General features: G+C 48.2%; 1 protein-coding gene across 1 annotated transcript; it reads left to right on the forward strand.

Moving 5' to 3' along the window:
• Positions 1–1,865: 1,865 nt before the first annotated feature.
• Positions 1,866–20,180, forward strand: RPS6KL1 (ribosomal protein S6 kinase like 1). The gene is made up of 11 exons (XM_063439820.1): positions 1,866–2,062; positions 7,282–7,539; positions 7,618–7,742; positions 7,815–7,907; positions 16,610–16,657; positions 17,419–17,551; positions 17,626–17,937; positions 18,066–18,155; positions 18,422–18,504; positions 18,619–18,714; positions 19,914–20,180. The coding sequence occupies exons 2-11, from the start codon at positions 7,308–7,310 to the stop codon at positions 20,019–20,021; spliced, it is 1,320 nt and encodes a 439-aa protein (XP_063295890.1). The 5' UTR covers positions 1,866–2,062; positions 7,282–7,307; the 3' UTR covers positions 20,022–20,180.
• Positions 20,181–20,239: the final 59 nt, after the last annotated feature.

Raw genomic sequence — 20,239 nt, forward strand, 5'->3', positions numbered from 1 at the left:
TTTCTGTACGGGAGGCCCTGGATCCAGCGCATTTCTGTACGGGAGGCCCTGGATCCAGCGCATTTCTGTACGAGAGGCTCTGGATCCAGTGCAGTGCTGTATGAGAGGCCCTGGATCTAGCGCAGTGCTGTACGAGAGGCCCTGGATCTAGCGCAGTGCTGTACGAGAGGCCCTGGAGCTAGCGCAGTGCTGTACAAGAGGCCCTGGAGCTAGCGCAGTGCTGTACGGGTGGCCATAGAGCTAGCGCAGTGCTGTATGGGTGGCCCTGGAGCTAGCGCAGTGCTGTACGAGAGGCCTTGGATCCAGCGCAGTGCTGTACGAGTGGCCCTGGATCCAGCGCAGTGCTGGATCCAGCGCAGTGCTGTATGAGAGGCCCTGGATCTAGCACAGTGCTGGATCCAGCACAGTTCTGTCCGAGAGGCCCTGGATCTAGCGCAGTGCTGTATGGGTGGCCCTGGATCAAGCGCAGTGCTGTATGGGTGGCCCTGGATCCAGCGCAGTGCTGTACGAGAGGCCCTGGATCTAGCGCAGTGCTGTATGGGTGGACCTGGATCAAGCGCAGTGCTGTATGGGTGGCCCTGCATGCAGCGCAGTGCTGTACGATAGGCCCTGGATCCAGCGCAGTGCTGTACGAGTGGCCCTGGATCCAGCGCAATGCTGTACGAGAGGCCCAGGATCTAGCGCAGTGCTGTACGGGTGGCCCTGGATCCAGCGCAGTGCTGTACGGGTGGCCCTGGATCCAGCGCAGTGCTGTACAAGAGGCCCTGGATCCAGCGCAGTGCTGTACGAGAGGCCCTGGATCCAGCGCAGTGCTGTACGAGAGGCCCTGGATCCAGCGCAGTGCTGTACGAGAGGCCCTGGATCCAGCGCAGTGCTGTACAAGAGGCCCTGGATCTAGCGCAGTGCTGGATCCAGCGCAGTGCTGTACGGGTGGCCCTGGATCCAGCGCAGTGCTGTACGGGTGGCCCTGGATCCAGCGCAGTGCTGTACGGGTGGCCCTGGATCCAGCGCAGTGCTGTACGGGTGGCCCTGGATCCAGCGCAGTGCTGTACGGGTGGCCCTGGAGCCAGCGCAGTGCTGTACGAGAGGCCCTGGATCCAGCGCAGTGCTGTACGAGAGGCCCTGGATCCAGCGCAGTGCTGTACGGGTGGCCCTGGATCCAGCGCAGTGCTGTACGGGTGGCCCTGGAGCCAGCGCAGTGCTGTACGAGAGGCCCTGGATCCAGCACAGTGCTGTATGGGTGGCCCTGGATCCAGCGCAGTGCTGTTTGAGAAGCACTGGATGGCCACTGGAGTTATGTTCTCTGTAACCAGTAATGTTTTATATTGTCAGCGAAAAAGAGGCAACATCTGTACAACAAAACCACTTCACCAAGACACGGGTTTTTGTCCCTTTTAGTTATTGGACTCCCATTCCGAGCTCAGCACGCTTGGTTTTCCTGATCTCCCTGATAGCTCTCAGTTTGTTCACAGTCCATCCATCCCTCCGAAGCAATGTCGCTTCAATCATCAGTTTCCCGGCCATTGCAGCAACTCCTACTGACACTCACCTCCTCGGCTCCAGTGACCTCCTCGCCCTATGGCACCCTGTTAAGGACAGTCCTTCCTTTCTCTCCGAGTAACCAGAGCAGTACCAGACCCATATCCCCTGGTAACCGATAATGGACCCTTAGCAATAACTGTATCAATAATAGTCCTGCAGCCCTCAACAATTGTATCCCCTAGTAACCAGATCAATAACTGATTGATAACCCCTAGTGCCCTAAACTCTATTATACCCATGTCTCCCTGTATCAATATGGGACCAGTCCCTCAGTGCGCAGATCATTTAGTGAACAGATAAGATGTGTATTTACTGTATCCTGTGTGAGTTATACTGGGGTTGTATCTCACTCAGGTGTTACAGAAGGAGGGGACTCTGTCCCTTTAAGACGCAGCTGCTCCCCTATTGGTGGACCATTCTAGCAGCTCCAGGATGACATCATCCCTACAATAAGAACAGGAGGAGGCTGGGTGGGGAACATGCTTGTGATGGCTTGATTGACCCCCCCTGTGTGCTGCAGGTAAGCTGCCTCACATTCTATCTGTTTGTATTCATTCATCTTATTATCTGTGTGTAATCACATGTGTCTCAGGAGAGGAATGAATGTTGCCTGAAAGGAATAATTGTGAAAGATTGTGTGTGTGTGTGTGTGTTGTGGCTTTTGGCAAAGATGATTGTGAAGTGTATGGTGATTGGGGTATGATTGGGGGTATGATTATGGTGATGGGGGTATGATTAGGGGTGTGGGGGGGGGGGTATGATTGATTAGGGGTGTGTGGGGGGTATGATTATGGTGATGGGGGTATGATTAGGGTGTGGGGGGTATGATTATGGTGTGGAAGGTATGATTAGGGGTGTGGGGGGTATGATTAGGGGGATATGATATGATTATGGTGTGGGGGATATGATTATGGTGATGGGGTATGATTAGGGGTGTGTGGGGGGTATGATTATGGTGATGGGGTGTGGGGGGTATGATTATGGTGATGGGGGTGTGGGGGGTATGATTAAGGGTGTGGGGGGATATGATTATGGTGGAGGGGGATATGATATGATTATGGTGTGGGGGATATGATTATGGTGATGAGGTATGATTATGGTGATGGGGTGTGGGGGGGTATGATTATGGTTATGGTGATGGGGTATGATTAGTGGTGTGGGGGGTATGATTATGGTGTGGGGGGTATGATTAGGGGTGTGGGTTATGATTAGGGGTGTGGGTTATGATTAGGGGTGTGGGGGGTATGATTATGGTGTGGGGGTATGATTAGGGGTGTGGGGGGTATGATTATGGTGTGGGGGGGTTTGATTAGGGGTGTGGGGGGTATGATTATGGTGTGGGGGATATGATTATGGTGATGGGGGTATGATTAGGGGTGTGAGGCGAGGGATGATTGTGGGTGTCAGCATGTGTTTGGGAGAAAAGATTTTGTGTTAATTCATATTCCCTCGTGTAGATTTGGGTGTATTCACTAGACTTGAGGCCACAAGTAACACTTCTTGACAATTTCCCAGCTCTGCTCTGCATTCTAGCAATCTTGGACTCAGTGGGGGTCAGGGCTTAATGGATTTAATGTCTGAACTGCAAAGAGAATTGTAAATCTAACTCTCACACCAAGTAGGGCTTTGTATGTTTAGGGTCATTTTAGCCACTTTCTTGCATTAAGAACGGTCACATTGGGACCTGACCGCTGAGCCGAGCAGACGCAGGGTAGAGCTGCTCCTGCTCCTTGAGGCCAATTTTACCCCAAATAAGCGTTCAACGGCACCCAAACGAACTGCAGGGGCTACCAACAGAGCGGTCACAACCAGAGCTACAAGCTGACACCAAATATGCAACATACCCCGCGAAAAAAGCCGAAACACAGCTTGCGGACTCCAAGCAGGATTGAAGGGGGGGGGGGGGGAAAAGGCCATTCTCATGCCGCCATCACTGGCAGAAATTTCAAACAAGGGCCTCTGTCCCCCCCCCCCATCACTGGGGGATCCCTGCAGACACCGTGGCAGCTGTCTCAGCCTCTGCCTGTCAAACCTGAAATGGCGGCGACCCTCACTAGGCCATCCAACACTATACAGGAGTCAAAGACCCTGAAGTGGTTTGATGCAATATTCGAGGCCTTTTGGAGGAAACTAGAGGCACGACAGGCAGCTGCACGCAACCCGGCTGAAAACTTACCGCTAGCACTACCGTCCCACACCTGCCTTAGAAATGCTCCTCGCTAAACAAAGAGTGAAAGAAAATGACGTTGCGGCAGGCGCCGATTCCCGCCGACAAGCAAACCAACACGCTTACACCAGGTTGCGACAGCGGTGCCACTGAAGACACAGCTGGCCCTCTCCAAGCCACAGCCTAGACAACAGCGACACCATCGAAATTCCGGTGAGCCGCAATACGCTGTGGCCACGGGCCGGCAGGCAAGGTGCCCGCAGCCTCCGCACACGGTCGCAGAAGGCACCTACCCATCACGACAAGACGAAGTCTGGTAGCAGACCCCAACACCAGGTCCTGTATGCTACTAAATGGGGGAAGAGTGAGGCGGCAAGGTGGGACGGAGCCCCGACCCAAGACTGGTTGGGATCAGTCAGGGAGCCCACTAATGAACACTCTTCTTGGCTATCGGGACACTACTTGTCGGGCATAGGCTGAACTGACTGCACACTACTACCTGTCAGCACACTACTACCTGTCAGCCACAATGACTCCGGCTATATTCGCTTTCCAGCTCCTATTTTAATCCAGTGGTTTTTTTAATTTAAGTTCCATATATGTTACCTGCAAGTCTCACAGCCCATACGCTTCCCCATGCTAACATGAAGGTCTATATGGAGCTACTTCTAACTCAGAAGCTTGCTATCAGCACCCAGTGGCGGAACAACCATATTATTTAACATATTAGCCCTGTGTATCTCCTCATGCTTTACTTACCTTATTACCTTAATATATTTATCAACAGGCCTACGACTGTGCAAAGCTTAGCCGCTTTCCCTTAACAGTTACTCTAGACATATACTGGTTAGCCTGTACTCCAAGCATACCATTAAATTAAAATGTGCGACTTATGCGAATGCCATAATACTTATCTTTCTGTTTGCAGAAGCTGTTGTGGCTTACCAAACGTTGTTATCTCTTTGCACTCTTTAAATAAAGAACTAAAAAAAAAAAAAAACTAATGGTCACATTGTATGTAAAGTGAATTTCAAATTAAAAGGGTTACTCCAACCACCAAGACCCCTTCACTGATTCGTAGTTCCCATGGTAGTAGGAGTCGGTATATGCAGTGTTTCGCTTGAGATGCTGCCCATACAGCGATATTTTTAATATGTGCTAGTTCCACCCCTTGGCAGCCCAGTTCCAGGCTGTGTACTGTCAATTCTGTGCATATTTTACATCTGTACTATGCACACGCAGATGTTAAAATATTCTCCACCCCCTCCCTCCCTTTGGGTGCTCCTTCCATTGTAGGCAGTTTTAAAAACAATAAAATGTAAAATAAAAAAAAGCCTGCCTGCCTCCCTCCCCTCACCGGCCCAGAGAGCACGCATGTGATCGGAGCCAACAATTTGTCCAAACACAGGCTTCTCTATTGCCCTGTGATGTGTGGAAGTCCGCACCGGGATCTTCGCCTGATGCTGGAATCAAGATAAGTAAACAAAAAAAACACAACTTTGTTTTACTGCAATTGGAGCAGGGTCCTTATCCATAGTGACCAGTAGGGCATTTTACACCGACCAGGTCCCCCTGCTCCAAAGGGTTAAAAGGGCTTCTACAGTATACAGCACGGCTTCTCACTTTCAAACAATGGTGATTTTTTTTGTGACCTATTCGCTTGTAATGATGGGGGTGGCAAATCATGTCAGTTTTATAGGCATACAACTGGTTACTCACTGACCCCAGCAGAATCAGAAGTGCTGTGTCCCGCTCTTTCATCCAGGCACCTCACATTGATTATCCCAGTGGTGGAACTATTGTAGAGAGGGTCCTGGTGCAGTAAGGTTTACTGCGCACCCCCCGCCCCTCTAGTACAAGGGTGGCCAAAAGGTAGATACCCATCTGTCAGAGAACTTCAACAATGCTGTGCCAGCTGGGGATCTACCATTTGCCCATCGTTGCAGTGTTTGAGCGTTTGTATGTAATTGTGTTTTTGTATGTGTGTATGTAGGAGTGTATTTTTTTATGCACTGTTGCCATTGGAAGGCAGTGGTGTACTTGTGTTTAGTGTTTGCATTTGAATGCAGGGGTGTGTTTGTAGTGCTGGCTTTTAATGTAGGTGTGCTATTGTGTGTAGTGTTGATTGCAGTGGTGTGTTTGAATGTGGATGTATATTTGGGTGTAGTATTTGTGTTTGAGTGAAGGGGTGTGTTTGCATGTAATATTTGTGTTAGATTGCAGGACTGTGTTTGGTTGTTGTGTTGGTGTTTGTCTGTAATATTTGTGTTAGATTGCAGGACTGTGTTTGGTTGTTGTGTTGGTGTTTTTATGTGGAAGTGTATCCAAGCAGATATAAACAGACGGACACACAGATGCACCCAATTTTTACATTTGAAGCCACCCTCCTGTTGGCATCCTTTTGTGTCCAGGAAGGTGGCATGTTTGGGTCCTGCTGGCTGAGATTGATGGGAGTGAGTGCAGGGGTCATCCCATGCTGCTCCTGGTGCTGCTTCCGCCTCCCACCCACTCGCGCGGCACTCTTATAAAGGAAGGAGGAAGTGACAGGCTTCCCAGTGTGGCCGGTTTTACAGGAGTCAGGTCACGCTAATCGGCTCAGGCCCCAGTTAATTAATTATACCCATCGGGTGGTCCGAAAGGTATGTGCCACCTGATGGCGTCTACAGCGTGCCGGCCCTAGCGTTAGTCCTGCTGCTAGATCAGTGCAGGCTCATGGATGAATGGGTCAGCGCGACCCATCCAAAATCAGGTGGCGACCTACACTTTAGGAAACGCTGGTGTAAGGAGTACAAAGTTCCCTGTGGGCCCTCCTCCCATACACTCCCACCCCGCAGCACAGAAAGGGTGATAAAACCCTTTGTGTACTCACCCAATTCCCGAGCTGGTATCCCTCGGCCGTCTGCATCCGACAGTGGGGCTAAAGCGCATGCACGGCAAGTGCCGTGAGCACTTTAGGTCCTCCATATAGGAAAGCATTGCTATCTAGCTCATAGCATTTACTTGTGGCTTTTTTGATATATACACTTTGCTCTGTCATTTAATGGGACACTCCAGGCCCCTAAAGCACTTTAATTTTCTAAAGTGACTTATGTGTAAAGATTTTCCTGACAGTCATCCCCTCCCCCCTTTTCTTTTTCCATTTTTATAAATTAACCTTGTTACACCCCCTGTCTGTCAATCAGATAACCAGTCTTGTTACTTCCTGGTTTGTTTAGCTCAGTGGCGATAAACCCCAGAGGCACCAATTGCCCAGAGCGCCTGCCTTGTAAAGACTTCTCATTGAGCTGCATTGGGAAGCCTGTGATTGGCCAGACACAGAAAGTCTGGGCGGGGTTAGAAGGGTAGGGCTTGCAAAGGCTGCAGACAATACATGGTTTCCACGACTATTTAAAAATAAAGAATATTTCTTGAACTACTTTTGTGTGTACAGTATCTATTCATTTATAATTCTGCTCCTGCTTTCATATGTACTGAGAACTGTGTGTACCGTTACCCGTTCTAGCTATGTCTCTCCAACTCCCGCTCAGTAAGGTTACTACCCTGTGCGCCATCAGACCTCTCTTTCCTTTCAGGACCCCTTAGCTGTTCCCTGTTGCCCATGTTGCAGGGAGCAATGAGTGGTGACGGAGATCTATCTTGTCAGTTCCGCATGGGATTCACAGGACTCATTGATCAGCCACCAGTGGCAAAGGTCAACACAAAGCGTGATTATTTAGTGGATGCTGCCAAACAACTGCACGTGGCTCTAGAAAGAGATGCCAATGAGGAGTACGAGGCCGCATTCAGCCACTACAAGCATGGAGTGGAACTCCTCCTCAGTGGGGTGACAGGTAAGCCTTTGTCCTCTGTCTCTTGTTCTGTTCTATCTTATTTCCTCTTCCTGCTTGTCTAACTCTATTCGTCTCTAGTTGATCCCAGCAGGGAACGCCGGGATGCTGTAAAGCGTAAGATCTCCCAATACTTGAAACGGGCTGAAGAAATCTTTAACTGCCACTTGCAGCGACCGTTAGGAAATGTGTGGGGTGCGGCAGAGGTAATATCGGGTGGCATTGCTCTGTGCGTGGGATACATTTGGTGTACTCACAGAGGTCTTCTATGTCCGCAGGGTTACAGCAGCCTCCGATTTCGACCAATCAGAGTCCTGAGTGCAGCGGTGGAGAATCTCAAGCATTGCAGGGTGGTAGAAATCATTGACAAGGTGTGTGTAATATTTTAACTGGCTGCCCACCGTGACACTGTATGAGAGTGCCTTTTAATAGTGCTAAAGGGAAAGGATATAATAACGTATTTTTTTTATTTTTTATAACTTAGTTTTTATTATTTTCTGAAAATATAGGGATACAGAAGAGAAGAGGGGTGGGGAGTCAAAACGATCTTATACAGTATGACACACTTTCCAAATTACATAGTATACATTTCGGACTATGGGAATATTATTACATCACATGTCAGAACTTGTTATTAGTATAGACAGCTCGGGTCGTGCGTGGTAGGCTCGTACGTCAGGTTAACCATTGATGTGTTGTATAGGAACTGTGGGAGGTTGGTGATCAAGTGTCCGCCAGTTGCCCCTGTGATGTGTTAATTTGCTCTTGACCTTCTGTCTTTGGTGCAGTCTAAAGGGTCTGTCAGATTAGGGGTTTAGTTTGGTCTACTGTCCCATGCCCAATGGGGTTTGTGGATTTCCTCTGCTTATGTGGTCTGAGCAATCGTAGGTGCCTGCGTAAGGTAGTTCCGTTGTAACGTTCTGGTTTATGAGATTGTGCAGATGTTTAGAGCGTGTTGTCATGGTACTCTTCAGGTTTTGTCGCTAAGGCTTAATGGATAGGGGGAGGGGCATAGGAGAGGGTGGGAAAATAGGTTGATAAAGAATAAGGAAGGGGGGGCAGCTGAAGTGGCTCCTGGTACAGTCCGACCAGGCAGGGGTCATCTGGGGGGCTGGCAGCTTGACAGGGGTCTCGTATAGTCTCGTGATGTGTAGGTATGTTCTGTCTAGGATGGATAGGATCCTCGTGGCTGTGAACTCTGGAGTTTGACTTATGTTAGCCTTTCTTCGCGTAAGGCTTTGGGAATTTGTGTAGGCTGTTTTAGTAGGTAGGTACGCCACATCTCGTCTATGGACGGGCTCAGTTTCCCTATCCTCATTTGGTTCCACATTAGGAGTTCGTAGTCGACAGTTGTCGAAATCAGGGTAGTAATTTCTTGGGTTGAGGGGAGAGCAGGGGTCTTCCAGTTTCTCGCTATTAAGGTGGACACTGTGCTCAGAATGATGTATATCATTTTTTTTTCTGGTTTGGGGATGTTATTTGGTATTGACCGTAAAAGTATTATCTTTGGTTCGTGCGGTAAGGAGCAGTCTGTAATTTCATGAATCAAGCGTTCTGCTAATTTCCAAAGTTCGTTAACTGGGTTGCAGGACCACCAAATATGCATCATTGTGCCTCTATGTGAGTTACAGCGCCAGCATATGTCAGTCGTTGCTGGGTACATGGAATGCAATCGAGAGGGCACCATGTACCACCTGTATAGTATTTTACGCGACGTCTCAAAATGTGCTGCGCAGGTGGTCAGCCCTTCATGAGCTGTGTAGATTTTCTTCCATTCTTGTGGTGTGATTTGTTCTTGGAGGTCTTCTTGCCAATCCCTCATGAATTTCCAGGTGTCATCTGTCTTGGGATTTGCGAGATTGTAGTAGCAATTGGAAAGCGCTTTTGTTGGGGATAGTGCTGTCATGCATTGTAGTTCGAACTTCGTAGCTGTGGTACGTAGCGTCTGGTTCCTAGTGTGAATCGAGTTGTCTGTCAGTAGCGCTTTCAGTTGGAGGTATGCGAATGTGAAGTTCGAAGGGAGTGTAAACTCGGTTTGTAATTCTGGGAAGGGTTTCAGGCCCCCAGGCTGATATAGGTGATACATGTGCGTGATACCTCTTTCGCTCCATTTTTGATGCGGGAATGTGCCATTTCAGTGGTGTAGGGTCTTGATTGGGGCAGCCAGTGCCCATGGATGAGCTGAGCATAATTTGTCTCTGCAGCTGTCCCATGTTGATATTAAGAGTTTGGTAGTGGGTAACATGTCTGTGGTTCGTGGTCTAGTGTGTTGGGGGGTCCACAGTGTGGAAGATAGGTCTTTGTTGGTACAGAACTGGCTTTCTATAGCTACCCATTGTGGGGAGTTGTCGGTGGAGTGGGCGTCGATAATATTCGTGAGGAGGGCTGAGTGAAAGTACAATTTTAGGTTTGGGAACCCCATTCCTCCATTCTTTACGTGTCTGAAAAGCAGGGCTTTAGGGACTCTGGGATGTTTCCCACTCCAGCTGAAACGTAGTAGTATTGCTTGGAGGCTCGTTAAATAGCTTTGTGGAATCTTGATTTGTAGGGACCGGAAAAGATATAGGATTTTGGGGAGTATTGTCATCTTGATCGCAGCTATTTTCTCTACCCATGATAGGAATAGATGTTTCCAGCCAGCGAGTTGTTTTTCAGTTTCTCGGAGGAGCTTTATGTAGTTTGCTGTGAATAGATCGGCGATTTTGTTGGTTATTCTAATGCCCAGGAATGTTAGGTGGTCTATTCTCCAGTCATATTCATGGGCCGATTTTAGTATATCTTCTGTGGATCTAGGTACGTTGAGACACATTGCTTGCGTTTTAGTAATATTGAGTTTGTAGTAGGATTGCTGACTGTGTATGTGTGTAATTCTTTGTGTAATGATGGGAGGGATATGAGTGGTTGGGTGAGCGTGAGCAGTATGTCGTCCGCAAAGAGGTTTAGTTTGTACTCCAGTGGGCCGACCGGGACTCCATGTATGTTGGCGTTTTTGCGAATGGCTATTGCCAGGGGCTCCAAGGCGAGGACGTATAGAAGGGGAGATAGAGGGCATCCCTGACGGGTGCCATTAGTAATCTGAAAGGGTTGTGAGCAGAATCCTGAGGTCAGCACTGTTGCCGTGGGGTTGCTGTATAGGGCGTGTATCACAGACAGGAAGGGCGGTGGAAAGCCGTTAAGTGACAGGACTTCGTGTAGGAAGTGCCAGTTTAGGCGATCAAATGCCTTTTCGGCGTCTAAAGAGAGCATAATGCTCTCTTGTTTGGTTCGTTTTAGAAGGTGGTATATGTTAAGGACCTTCCTGGTGTTTTCCGGGCCCTGTCTGCCTGCTACGAATCCTACTTGATCTGTGTGTATTAGGGAAGGTAGTATTGTCTTGAGGCGGTCAGCATGTATTTTTGCATATAGTTTGGCGTCTGCATTGAGCAATGATATTGGTCTAAAATTTTGGCATGAAGTTGGGGGTTTCCCTGGTTTAGGGATGGTGAGCTGACAGGAACTCATTGGGGAATGAGCCTAGTTTAGTTGCTTCGTTGTAGAAATGGGTAAGAGGCTCGATCAGTTCACGTTTGAATGTTTTGTAATATGTGTTGGTGTACCCATCGGGGCCTGGTGCTTTCCCTCTGGGCATGGCATCTATATGGCGTTGTACCTCCTCTGTGGTGATGGGGGCAATGAGTTGTGCTGCCTGTTGTGGGTGTATAGTGGGGAGGTCGAGTTTACTGAGGTATGTTCTTATCGATTGTGGGGTGGGACGGGGTGAGTTAGGATCGTTTTTTAAATTGTATAAGGTGCTGTAGTAGTGAGCGAATTCATTACATATTTGCGTGGGTTGCATTACCTTGTGCCCGTGTTGTGTGTTTAGATAAGGTATTCTGGTTTGTGCTTGTTTGTCCCGTAGTCTTGCTGCTAGCAGTTTCGAAGCTTTGTTACCTATTGAGTAGGAAGTGGCCTTTTGTCTCTTTAGTGCTGTGTGTGCCTTGCGTAGGTGGATTACGTTAATTTCATTTTGTGCGTGTTGTATTTGTTGTTGGAGAGCTTTCATGGGATTCGCCTGGTTTGATCTGTGGAGGTCTTGAAGTTTTTTGAGGAGTGAGAGCAAAGTGTCGTGGGTGCACTTTTTAAGATATGCCGCTCTGCCTATTAGGATTCCCCGTATAACTGCTTTGTGCGCTAGCCACAAAGTAGCGGGAGATGTGCCGTTAGGGGCGTTGGATTCGAAGTATTGGTGCATTTCGTTTCTTGTCTTTTCCATGAATGAGGGGTCGTTGAGAAGGTGTTTGTTTAGTCTCCAGGGGCTGCGGTTTTTGAATTGGTATGAGTCTGTGAGGACTAACGACACTGGGTTATGGTCTGATATTGTGGACGTTTCTATAGTGCATGATCTAACCTGTTGTAGGTGAGCATTGCGTATAAGGAACCCGTCTATGCGGGAGTACGTATTGTGAACTTGGGAGTAATGAGTATATTCCCTATCGTTAGGGTGTAGGGTCCGCCAGACATCGTAGAGACCGTGTGATGCCAGTATCTTGTTGATTGAGATGCAATACTTGTGTAGGTGTTTTTTGCGTTTCAGGGAGAGTCGGGCTGTAGAATCTGGCATAGGGTCTAAGATATGGTTGAAGTCACCACAGATGATTGTGGTGCCGGTTTGTAGTTTCTCTATTTTGTCTAGTAGGGAGGCCAAATAGGACTTTTGGTTGTCATTCGGCGAGTAAGAGTTCACTATGGTGTACGTGGAGTTGTTCAAGGAGCATATGAGGATGAGAAATCTACCTTGTGGGTCGGGTACGATTGAAATTAGGTCAAAGGCTAGAGTGTGGCTCAATAGGATCGATACTCCTTTACTTTTGTTCGGGGAGGTAGCGTGGAATTGGTGTGGGAAATTATTGAGGCCCAGAGTGGGGTTAGAGCCATGTTTGAAGTGCGTCTCTTGTAAACAGACGATGTCCATTTGTGTGTTCTTGAGCTCTTTAAGGAGGGTATGACGATTATTGGGCGAGTTCAGCCCTCGAATATTGTGGGTAATGATTTTCATATTTTGTGGGTGGTGGATGTGGGGTATGTGTCTTGGTATATGGTAGTTGCGTGACAAGGTTGTGTTGGCTAACTTGAGGGGAGGAGTGGAGTACAGTCCCGTTGGAGTGGTGGGCCTGCCGGTATGTCCGGTCTGATTGTCTATGCGGAGCAGTTAGGGGGTAGCTGCACCTGGGTGTTTAGGGATTGGAACCAGGTAGCACTATATAGATATCAATACAAAGTAAACAGGTTAATACAGGTAAGCAAATAAAGTATCTTACAAAAGTGACTTTTAGAGGTATGTGCCTTGACTATGGCACTTCCTAGGTGGGGGTAAAGTGGTCGGGTCGAGCGGGGGTCGCTTCGGGCTTATCGTTAACCGGTTTCCCTCCGCCCTTATGTTCTTGTTTGGTATTTAGTGACTGCAGCCACCATTGCCTCTATGAGCAGAGAAGTGCCTGTGTTATAGCAGTAGAGGCCCCGGCCCTAGTGGTCGGTGATTGGAAGCTTTTGCTCAGTATAGGCAGTGAAGGGAATTCGGAAGGGCTTTTGTGGGGTATTACACGTATTGCCCCAGCCCGTCTCAAGGGGTGGGCCTCATGGGCTTAAACTTATGGAGTAGTGTAAGCTTTATCTATGTAATAACATCACATTGTAACTTAATGGTAAACAAATAAGAGAGAAAAATTAACATGTGAAAACTTGCTGAGTTTCGTCGAGTAACATCAGTCTTCTCTCTGGGATGTGCGTCTCGTCTTTTGAGGGCGCCATTCTTCGGTGTTTCCGGGGTTTCGGAGAGATGTTTGCAGGTTTCGAGTCATTCCCCATTGTCGCAGGAGGTCCATTCCCTCGGCTGGTGTGGTTGCTGCGATGAGTTTTCCTCCCTTTGAGATAAGGAGCTTGGCCGGGTAGCCCCATCGGTATGGGACATTATGGTGTCTCAGCGCGTCCGCTATGGCTTTGAAGGTTCTTCTTCGGCGTAGTGTTTCTGCGGATAAGTCCATGAACATGAGGATGTTCTTGAACTGAACAGGTAAGTCCTTTTTGGTTCTGTGTGCTCTGAGTATTTGGTCTTTGATGTGGTAGTAATGGAGTCTCATGAGGATATCTCTCGGTGTGGTGGGTGGTAGATGTTGCGGTTTGGGGAGCCTGTGGATGCGGTCCAGGAGGAACATGTCTGCTGGGATATCTGGTAGTAAAGCTTTGAACATCTCTATAGCGTAGGCCGTTAGGTCTTGTGCTCCCACCTCCTCTGGTACTCCCCTTAGGCGTATGTTGTTACGTCGTGATCTGTCTTCTGCGTCAGCTAATTTAGTCTCATGGGAGTATAGTTGTTCTTCAATTTTGCTGAGGCGTGTTTCAGACTCTTGTTGTGCCCCTTTAAGGCCTTCTATACTGCACTCAAGGTGGGAGGTTCTAGCCTCTATGTCAGTGAGGTCTTTCCTCAAATCTTTAATGGCTTCTGTGACAGTGGATTGCATTCTAGTAACTGCAGTATCTAGCATGGCCTGTAGGAGGCTTTGTGTTAAGGGGTTATCGCCATGCCTACTCGCTGTGCAGCCGTGCTCTGTGTCATACTCTGTTTCGGCGCCATCTTGGGCCTGGAGGTCGGCGGATTTGTGTTGCGGCGTTCTGGCTGCAAAGAAGGTAGATTTTTCTTTCGCCTCCGCAGTTTTCTTTGCGCGGTGTTGGGACATCTTTTCGTTTGTGTGGGTCGGAGATTAAGCCGGTAAGAGCTGTGATTAGCCGCGTTGTTAAGCCCGTGAAAGCAGAGCTCCGTCAGTGTGCCTCCATTCCGCACGGTGTCCGGCCACGCCCCCTATAATAACGTATTTAATGCTCTTACAGAAAGATTACCTTTGATAAAACATTCCCTTTGTGCCATGCAGGATCTGTGTGTGGAGCTGGTGATCCTGGTTACTGGCCATTAGAAAGCGTTAGACCAGCGGAAGGCAACCTTCAGCATGACAGACGATGTGAATTATATCACTGCTGATATGGCTGTAAGAACGTAGTCTACAACATCCAAAGTGCTGAAAGTTGCCTACCAATTGTGACGGACCGCCTGGCACCCCAACTGGGTGCCTCCGCGAATCGCTGCTTCCTAGCTGTCGCAGAGTACCATAAGCACCGTAGCCCCTTAGCCGCCGCAGCTTGGCTGGGGTCTTGCCTTCCCTTCTCACCCTGGACCAATCCTGGATCCAGCTCCCAGTGAGAAGACTTCTCCTCCAAGAGGGTATAGCTGTGTAGCTCTTACAAGAGCTAGTGATTTATAGCAATCTAAACGAACAATCCCAAGAGCAGAATTATAGCTGGTACAGCTGTTCCCTACGAACATGAGATGAGACTCTATGTTGAGGGTAGGCAGGAGCTCATTTATTGGCAGCCACAACTGGCCTTGTATGCAGGTCCCCATGCAAGTGGCACTCCCCCCTGGACCTGAGAGTAGGCTACTATTAAAACATACACACAATTACATTGGTTGTCAGGTCCAGGACACTCCCATACAAATTAGGACAATCCCTCCCTTATGGCTGGGAGATAATTGAGTCATTACTGTACTGAACTAAATTATCTCCAGGCACAGAAAACATCCATTTTTACAAAACCCCAAAAATACCTTAAAACACACAAAACCTCTACAAAATGTAAAATCAGGACTTGTGGTCGGGCTAGTTTTGGTAGTTTAAAAAACGAACAGAGTCAACGTTCTTACCCTGGAGCTTGTTCACCTTGTTCGTGGGAATGTTTCCACGGAACAGTGCCCTTCTAAGTTGTGTAGAACTGTACGCAGGCGATCCTGGAAGCAGTGGTGTATCCTGGTTTTGTGCTGCCCTAGGCAGGGCGTGTCATAATACGCAGCTTTCAGGAGGCCGTGTGATACGGGGTGTGCCATAATACGCAGCTTCCATGGGGCTGTGTGACACGGGGCGTGCCATAATACGCAGCTTCCATGGGGCTGTGTGACACGGGGCGTGCCATAATACACAGCTTTCAGGAGGCCGTGTGATACGGGGTGTGCCATAATACGCAGCTTTCAGGGAGCCGTGTGATACGGGGCGTGCCATAATACGCAGCTTTCAGGGAGCTGTGTGATACGGAGCGTGCCATAATGCACAGCTTCCAGGGGGCCGTGCCATAATATGCAGCTTTCAGGGAGCCGTGTGATACGGGGCGCGCCATAATACGTAGCTTCCAGGGAGCCATGTGATATGGGGTGTGCCATAATACGTAGCTTCCAGGGAGCCATGTGATATGCCATAATACGTAGCTTTCAGGGAGCCGTGCGATACGGGGCATGCCGTAATACTTAGCTTCCAGGGAGCCGTGCGATACGGGGCATGCCGTAATACTTGGCTTCCAGGGAGCCGTGCGATACGGGGCATGCCGTAATACTTAGCTTCCAGGGAGCCGTGCGATACGGGGCATGCCGTAATACTTAGCTTTCAGGGAGCCGTGCGATACGGGGCATGCCGTAATACTTAGCTTTCAGGGAGCCATATGATACGGGGCATGCCGTAATACGTAGCTTCCAGGGAGCCGTGCGATACGGGGCATGCCGTAATACTTAGCTTCCAGGGAGCCGTGCGATACGGGGCATGCTGTAATACTTAGCTTCCAGGGAGCCGTGCGATACGGGGCATGCCGTAATACTTGGCTTCCAGGGAGCCGTGCGATACGGGGCATGCCGTAATACTTAGCTTCCAGGGAGCCGTGCGATCCGGGGCATGCCGTAATACTTCGCTTCCAGGGAGCCGTGCGATACGGGGCATGCTGTAATACGTAGCTTCCAGGGAGCCGTGCGATACGGGGCATGCCGTAATATTAGTGACGTATTGTATGATGCCATAAGCGACATTCATGTAAAGCAATGAGATGGATCCAGAAATGTTGTGTGGGTGACGGCGACCCTGTATTGCAGCCTGTCTGACCCATTTTATTAAACGCAGAGGGGGAGGGCCACTGAATGCTCTCTGTGTGTTGGAAAGGCAGGGTTTGTGGCTTTCGTGTGAGATATTGTATATCTTCTCTATACTGATTGTAAACTTTATTTTAGGTGCAACTGGTTTATGACTCCTCCTCGGGCCATCGGTTTGTGCTGAAGGTAACTGCATGTTGGTTACGTCCGTCTTTTGCTCCTCACTCTGTCTGTGTTTCAGTCAATATATAGAGTCAGTTACTAATGTTCCAGCCAGTGGTTAATGCTCTCCTGTCACTCATTCTCACGCTTTGCCATTTATTAGGGTGTGTCATTGTCAATCCTAATCTTACCGTACTGAAATTCTTTGTCACTTTATAAACTCAATCCAGGTGTATTTTTAAAAACATGTATTACATCTAGAAAGGGGTGACACAGGGACATAGGACGTTGAAAGCGGCATCGATGTGAGTGACCTCCAGGTTTCATAAGCAGACACTCACAGCTTTCACCGCCTGTCCGCTCCCTCTGGGTTTGCTCTAATTTCAGACAGGGTTCCGGGGCCATTTACATGATCCTAGCAACGCCCCACAGCAATCATGTCTGCCATATTTATCGTGCAGTAATGGGTTTCAGATAAACCATTGGTGGCTAATCCTATAATAAAGGGTTTCCCAAAAGAGTACTTTTTATTTTTAATATATATATATATAGTTACCATTTTTGTTAACAGTAACATGGACTAAAATGTCACCTGTTGGGAAATTGAAATGGTTTTAATTTAAGGCCAGAATAGTAGAGTTGGAAATGTTGTTAGCGGTTTCCTAAATCACGTTCGCACCATTCTGAAATCCCAACAATCCTCACTGTAGTGCCGATCCCTGGGAGACACTGAATGAATTCACCGTGTAACCTCCATCGACTGCATCAATTATTGTATCTTTCAGTCTTTAATGAAGTCAGGGCGTTCTAGTCACGGTGCGGCCACCATCATCCCCCAGAGAGTGCCCTTTATGGTGCAATTACAGAAGTTCTATGTGAGTGATGACTCCTTGTACCTGCAGCTCCAGCACATGCCTGGTAAGCACCTATCTACCCTCTCATATCTGCCCTCTGTCCCTCCATATACTACTATCTGAGCTCTCTTCTCACAGGTGGTCGCCTATGGGGGCACCTAAGGAAATACCAAGCTTCCAGTCGGAGCACCCATTGTGAAAAAGCCTCCATGGAACCTGGAGACTCTGACAGTCACACCTGGATCCCGAATGATGTGAATCCTCCAGAAGGCGTTACCCCACACCATTCAATCTGCCAGCTTAGTGAGTGTGATGCTGGTGCTGTGGGCATCTCTGAGTCACAGGTCAGACTGTGGGGGGCACAGATGGTAATGGCACTAGAAGCACTTCACCAGGAAGGTGTATTGTGTAGAGACCTCAATCCGCGCAACCTCCTCCTAGGGGACACAGGTAAGAGTCAGCGTCCCTTGCACAATATCCTGTCTTACTGTCCCACCTCCCTTTTTATCATACTCTGTCCTCATGCACACCCTTAGCCAGGGATGTAACTGCAGATGTTTCCTCTGTGTGACATGCAGGTGATGTGTACCTGACATATTTTGGCCAGTGGCGAGAAATCAATATTTCCTGCTGCCCAGAAGCTGCGGAGTGTCTGTACGTCGCTCCAGGTGAGAATATCCCATGTGACAGTAGAGAGCTCCCACTTCTGTTAGAATAAAGACGCACCCAACAAGAAATATACACAATATGCCAACTGTACCATAACAGAACCACATAGCCTGGATATTCATTTATAATATTAAATCTGATATTTAGTATTCTTCAAACAGCAGATCTTACCAATTAACTGAATCAATTTCCTGAAATCTCTCCAGAGTTTAGCCAGCACTGGAAATCACTAATGTTAAATATCTGCTCATTGTCTTCTTCTCAGAAGTCCTGGGAGTGGGCCCTGTGAGTGAATCCTGTGACTGGTGGAGTCTAGGGGCGCTGTTATATGAGATGCTAACAGGGCAGGTGAGTATGCCATTCCAATCTTCATATGCCTGTTGCTTTCAGAGCCCCCTCCAGCAGCAGATTAAAGGTGGCATATGCTGTGAGTGAGACGAAGAATTTTCCATCTTTTTGCAGCCTCTCCACAAATGTCTCCCCTCCGGAGTCAGTGTTCACATGGCAATACCTCTCCCGGGCACACTGAGTCCTCCTGCAGCCTCTCTTCTCACTCAGGTGAGGCCTCTCCATCTCGCTTTGTGGCCCCATTAGACCATAAGATAAAAACACCATCTGGCACGGCACGAATCCTGCCCTAACTGCGCACAGTAATACTCGTAGCAAAGCACCTGCTACCTAGACACAATAGTAGAACAAGTATCCAGAATGCAGCATGTCCCTTTCCTGGATCTACTTCTAGTTTCGGTGTAGATCCTCCATTGTATAACAGATGCTCATTCAGGAATTTATGTAGAAGAACATTTACAGTCTTTTATACATTGATATGGGGCTGCGGGGCATGCAAATATTTCAGGTAGTTTTTTCTCTTTTGGGAGGGTAATTTGAAGGAAAAAAAATAAATAAAGTACTCCTTGCTGCTCAGGCCTTCTGTACCCATGCTGGCCTGAACACTGTAGGAGAGAGTATCTATCAAGTAAAGCCTTTTATTAGTCGTATTACAGCGAATTATCCAGAAAGCAAAAATCCTGACTTCAGTTATTTTCCAATTTTAAGACCATCTAGACTCCACAATGGCAGTCAGATTTCTGGTAAACAAGCTGTGATCCTACATAGTTTTAATGAATTTCTGGTTTCCTTCAATGGTGTTCACTGGGGTAACAAGGGCCTCCAGCATGTGATGGCACTTGTTCTGTGCCAACCCCCTACTACACGTTACCTGCTCTCCAGCTACCATAAAGCGGGGTGGATGGCAAATTAACGTAGTGTCACTATAATTGATATTTTCAGGCTCATTTACTAAAGTGAATTTGAAATTTAAGACCAAAATAGCTGAACTGAGACTTGGCTATGGTTCCAGTTTGGCCTTAAATTTCAAACTCCCTTCCAGTTACAGACAGTTCTCACTTTAGTGCATCAACCCGTTTGTCTTGTTGGGGCACTGCTGCATTTTTCTCGCAGTTCTCGGTTTGAACGTGCTGCCTGTATGACGCAGTGATTTGAAATTCATGACTGCTTCCTTTGCGATCCTGGAGTTCACACAGGGATCTCAATTTCCACAAGTCCAGTAAGACAAAAACCCACAATATGTCAAACGTTCACCCTTGGACTGTGTGCAAAATAAATCATTTTATTCTGCTGTAATTAGAGAAACAGGAATGCACCACAAAGTATGAGAACATTCTGAGTGATACAAGTAATAGCGATTGGACAAAGCTCTACGCCTTGGTAATCCACCTCAATTTATCTTTCTCCAGCTGCTGTGCTATGAACCAGACAGAAGACTCGGCTCAGGGCCAGGAGGAGTACAGAAGATTAAATCCCACCCTTTCTTTCAAGGCATCCAATGGAACAAGCTAGTTTAAGACAGGCATTTCATTCTACCAATGGGAGAAAAGCATGCTGCCTCACAACCTTCAGTAAGTTGGTGCCACCCATGGCAGTCAGGAGGTCACTGCATTGATAACCAGTTCCATGATGTGTTAAGACTTGCACCGGTGTAATAAACCACATGTGAAACATGACAGACCAGTCTCTTCATTCCATAGGGAACAGGTAAATAAGACACTCCTTGCTCGCTCTG

This window comes from Pelobates fuscus, chromosome 13 (genome assembly GCF_036172605.1).
Source record: "Pelobates fuscus isolate aPelFus1 chromosome 13, aPelFus1.pri, whole genome shotgun sequence".
NCBI classification, from domain to species: Eukaryota; Metazoa; Chordata; class Amphibia; order Anura; family Pelobatidae; genus Pelobates; species Pelobates fuscus.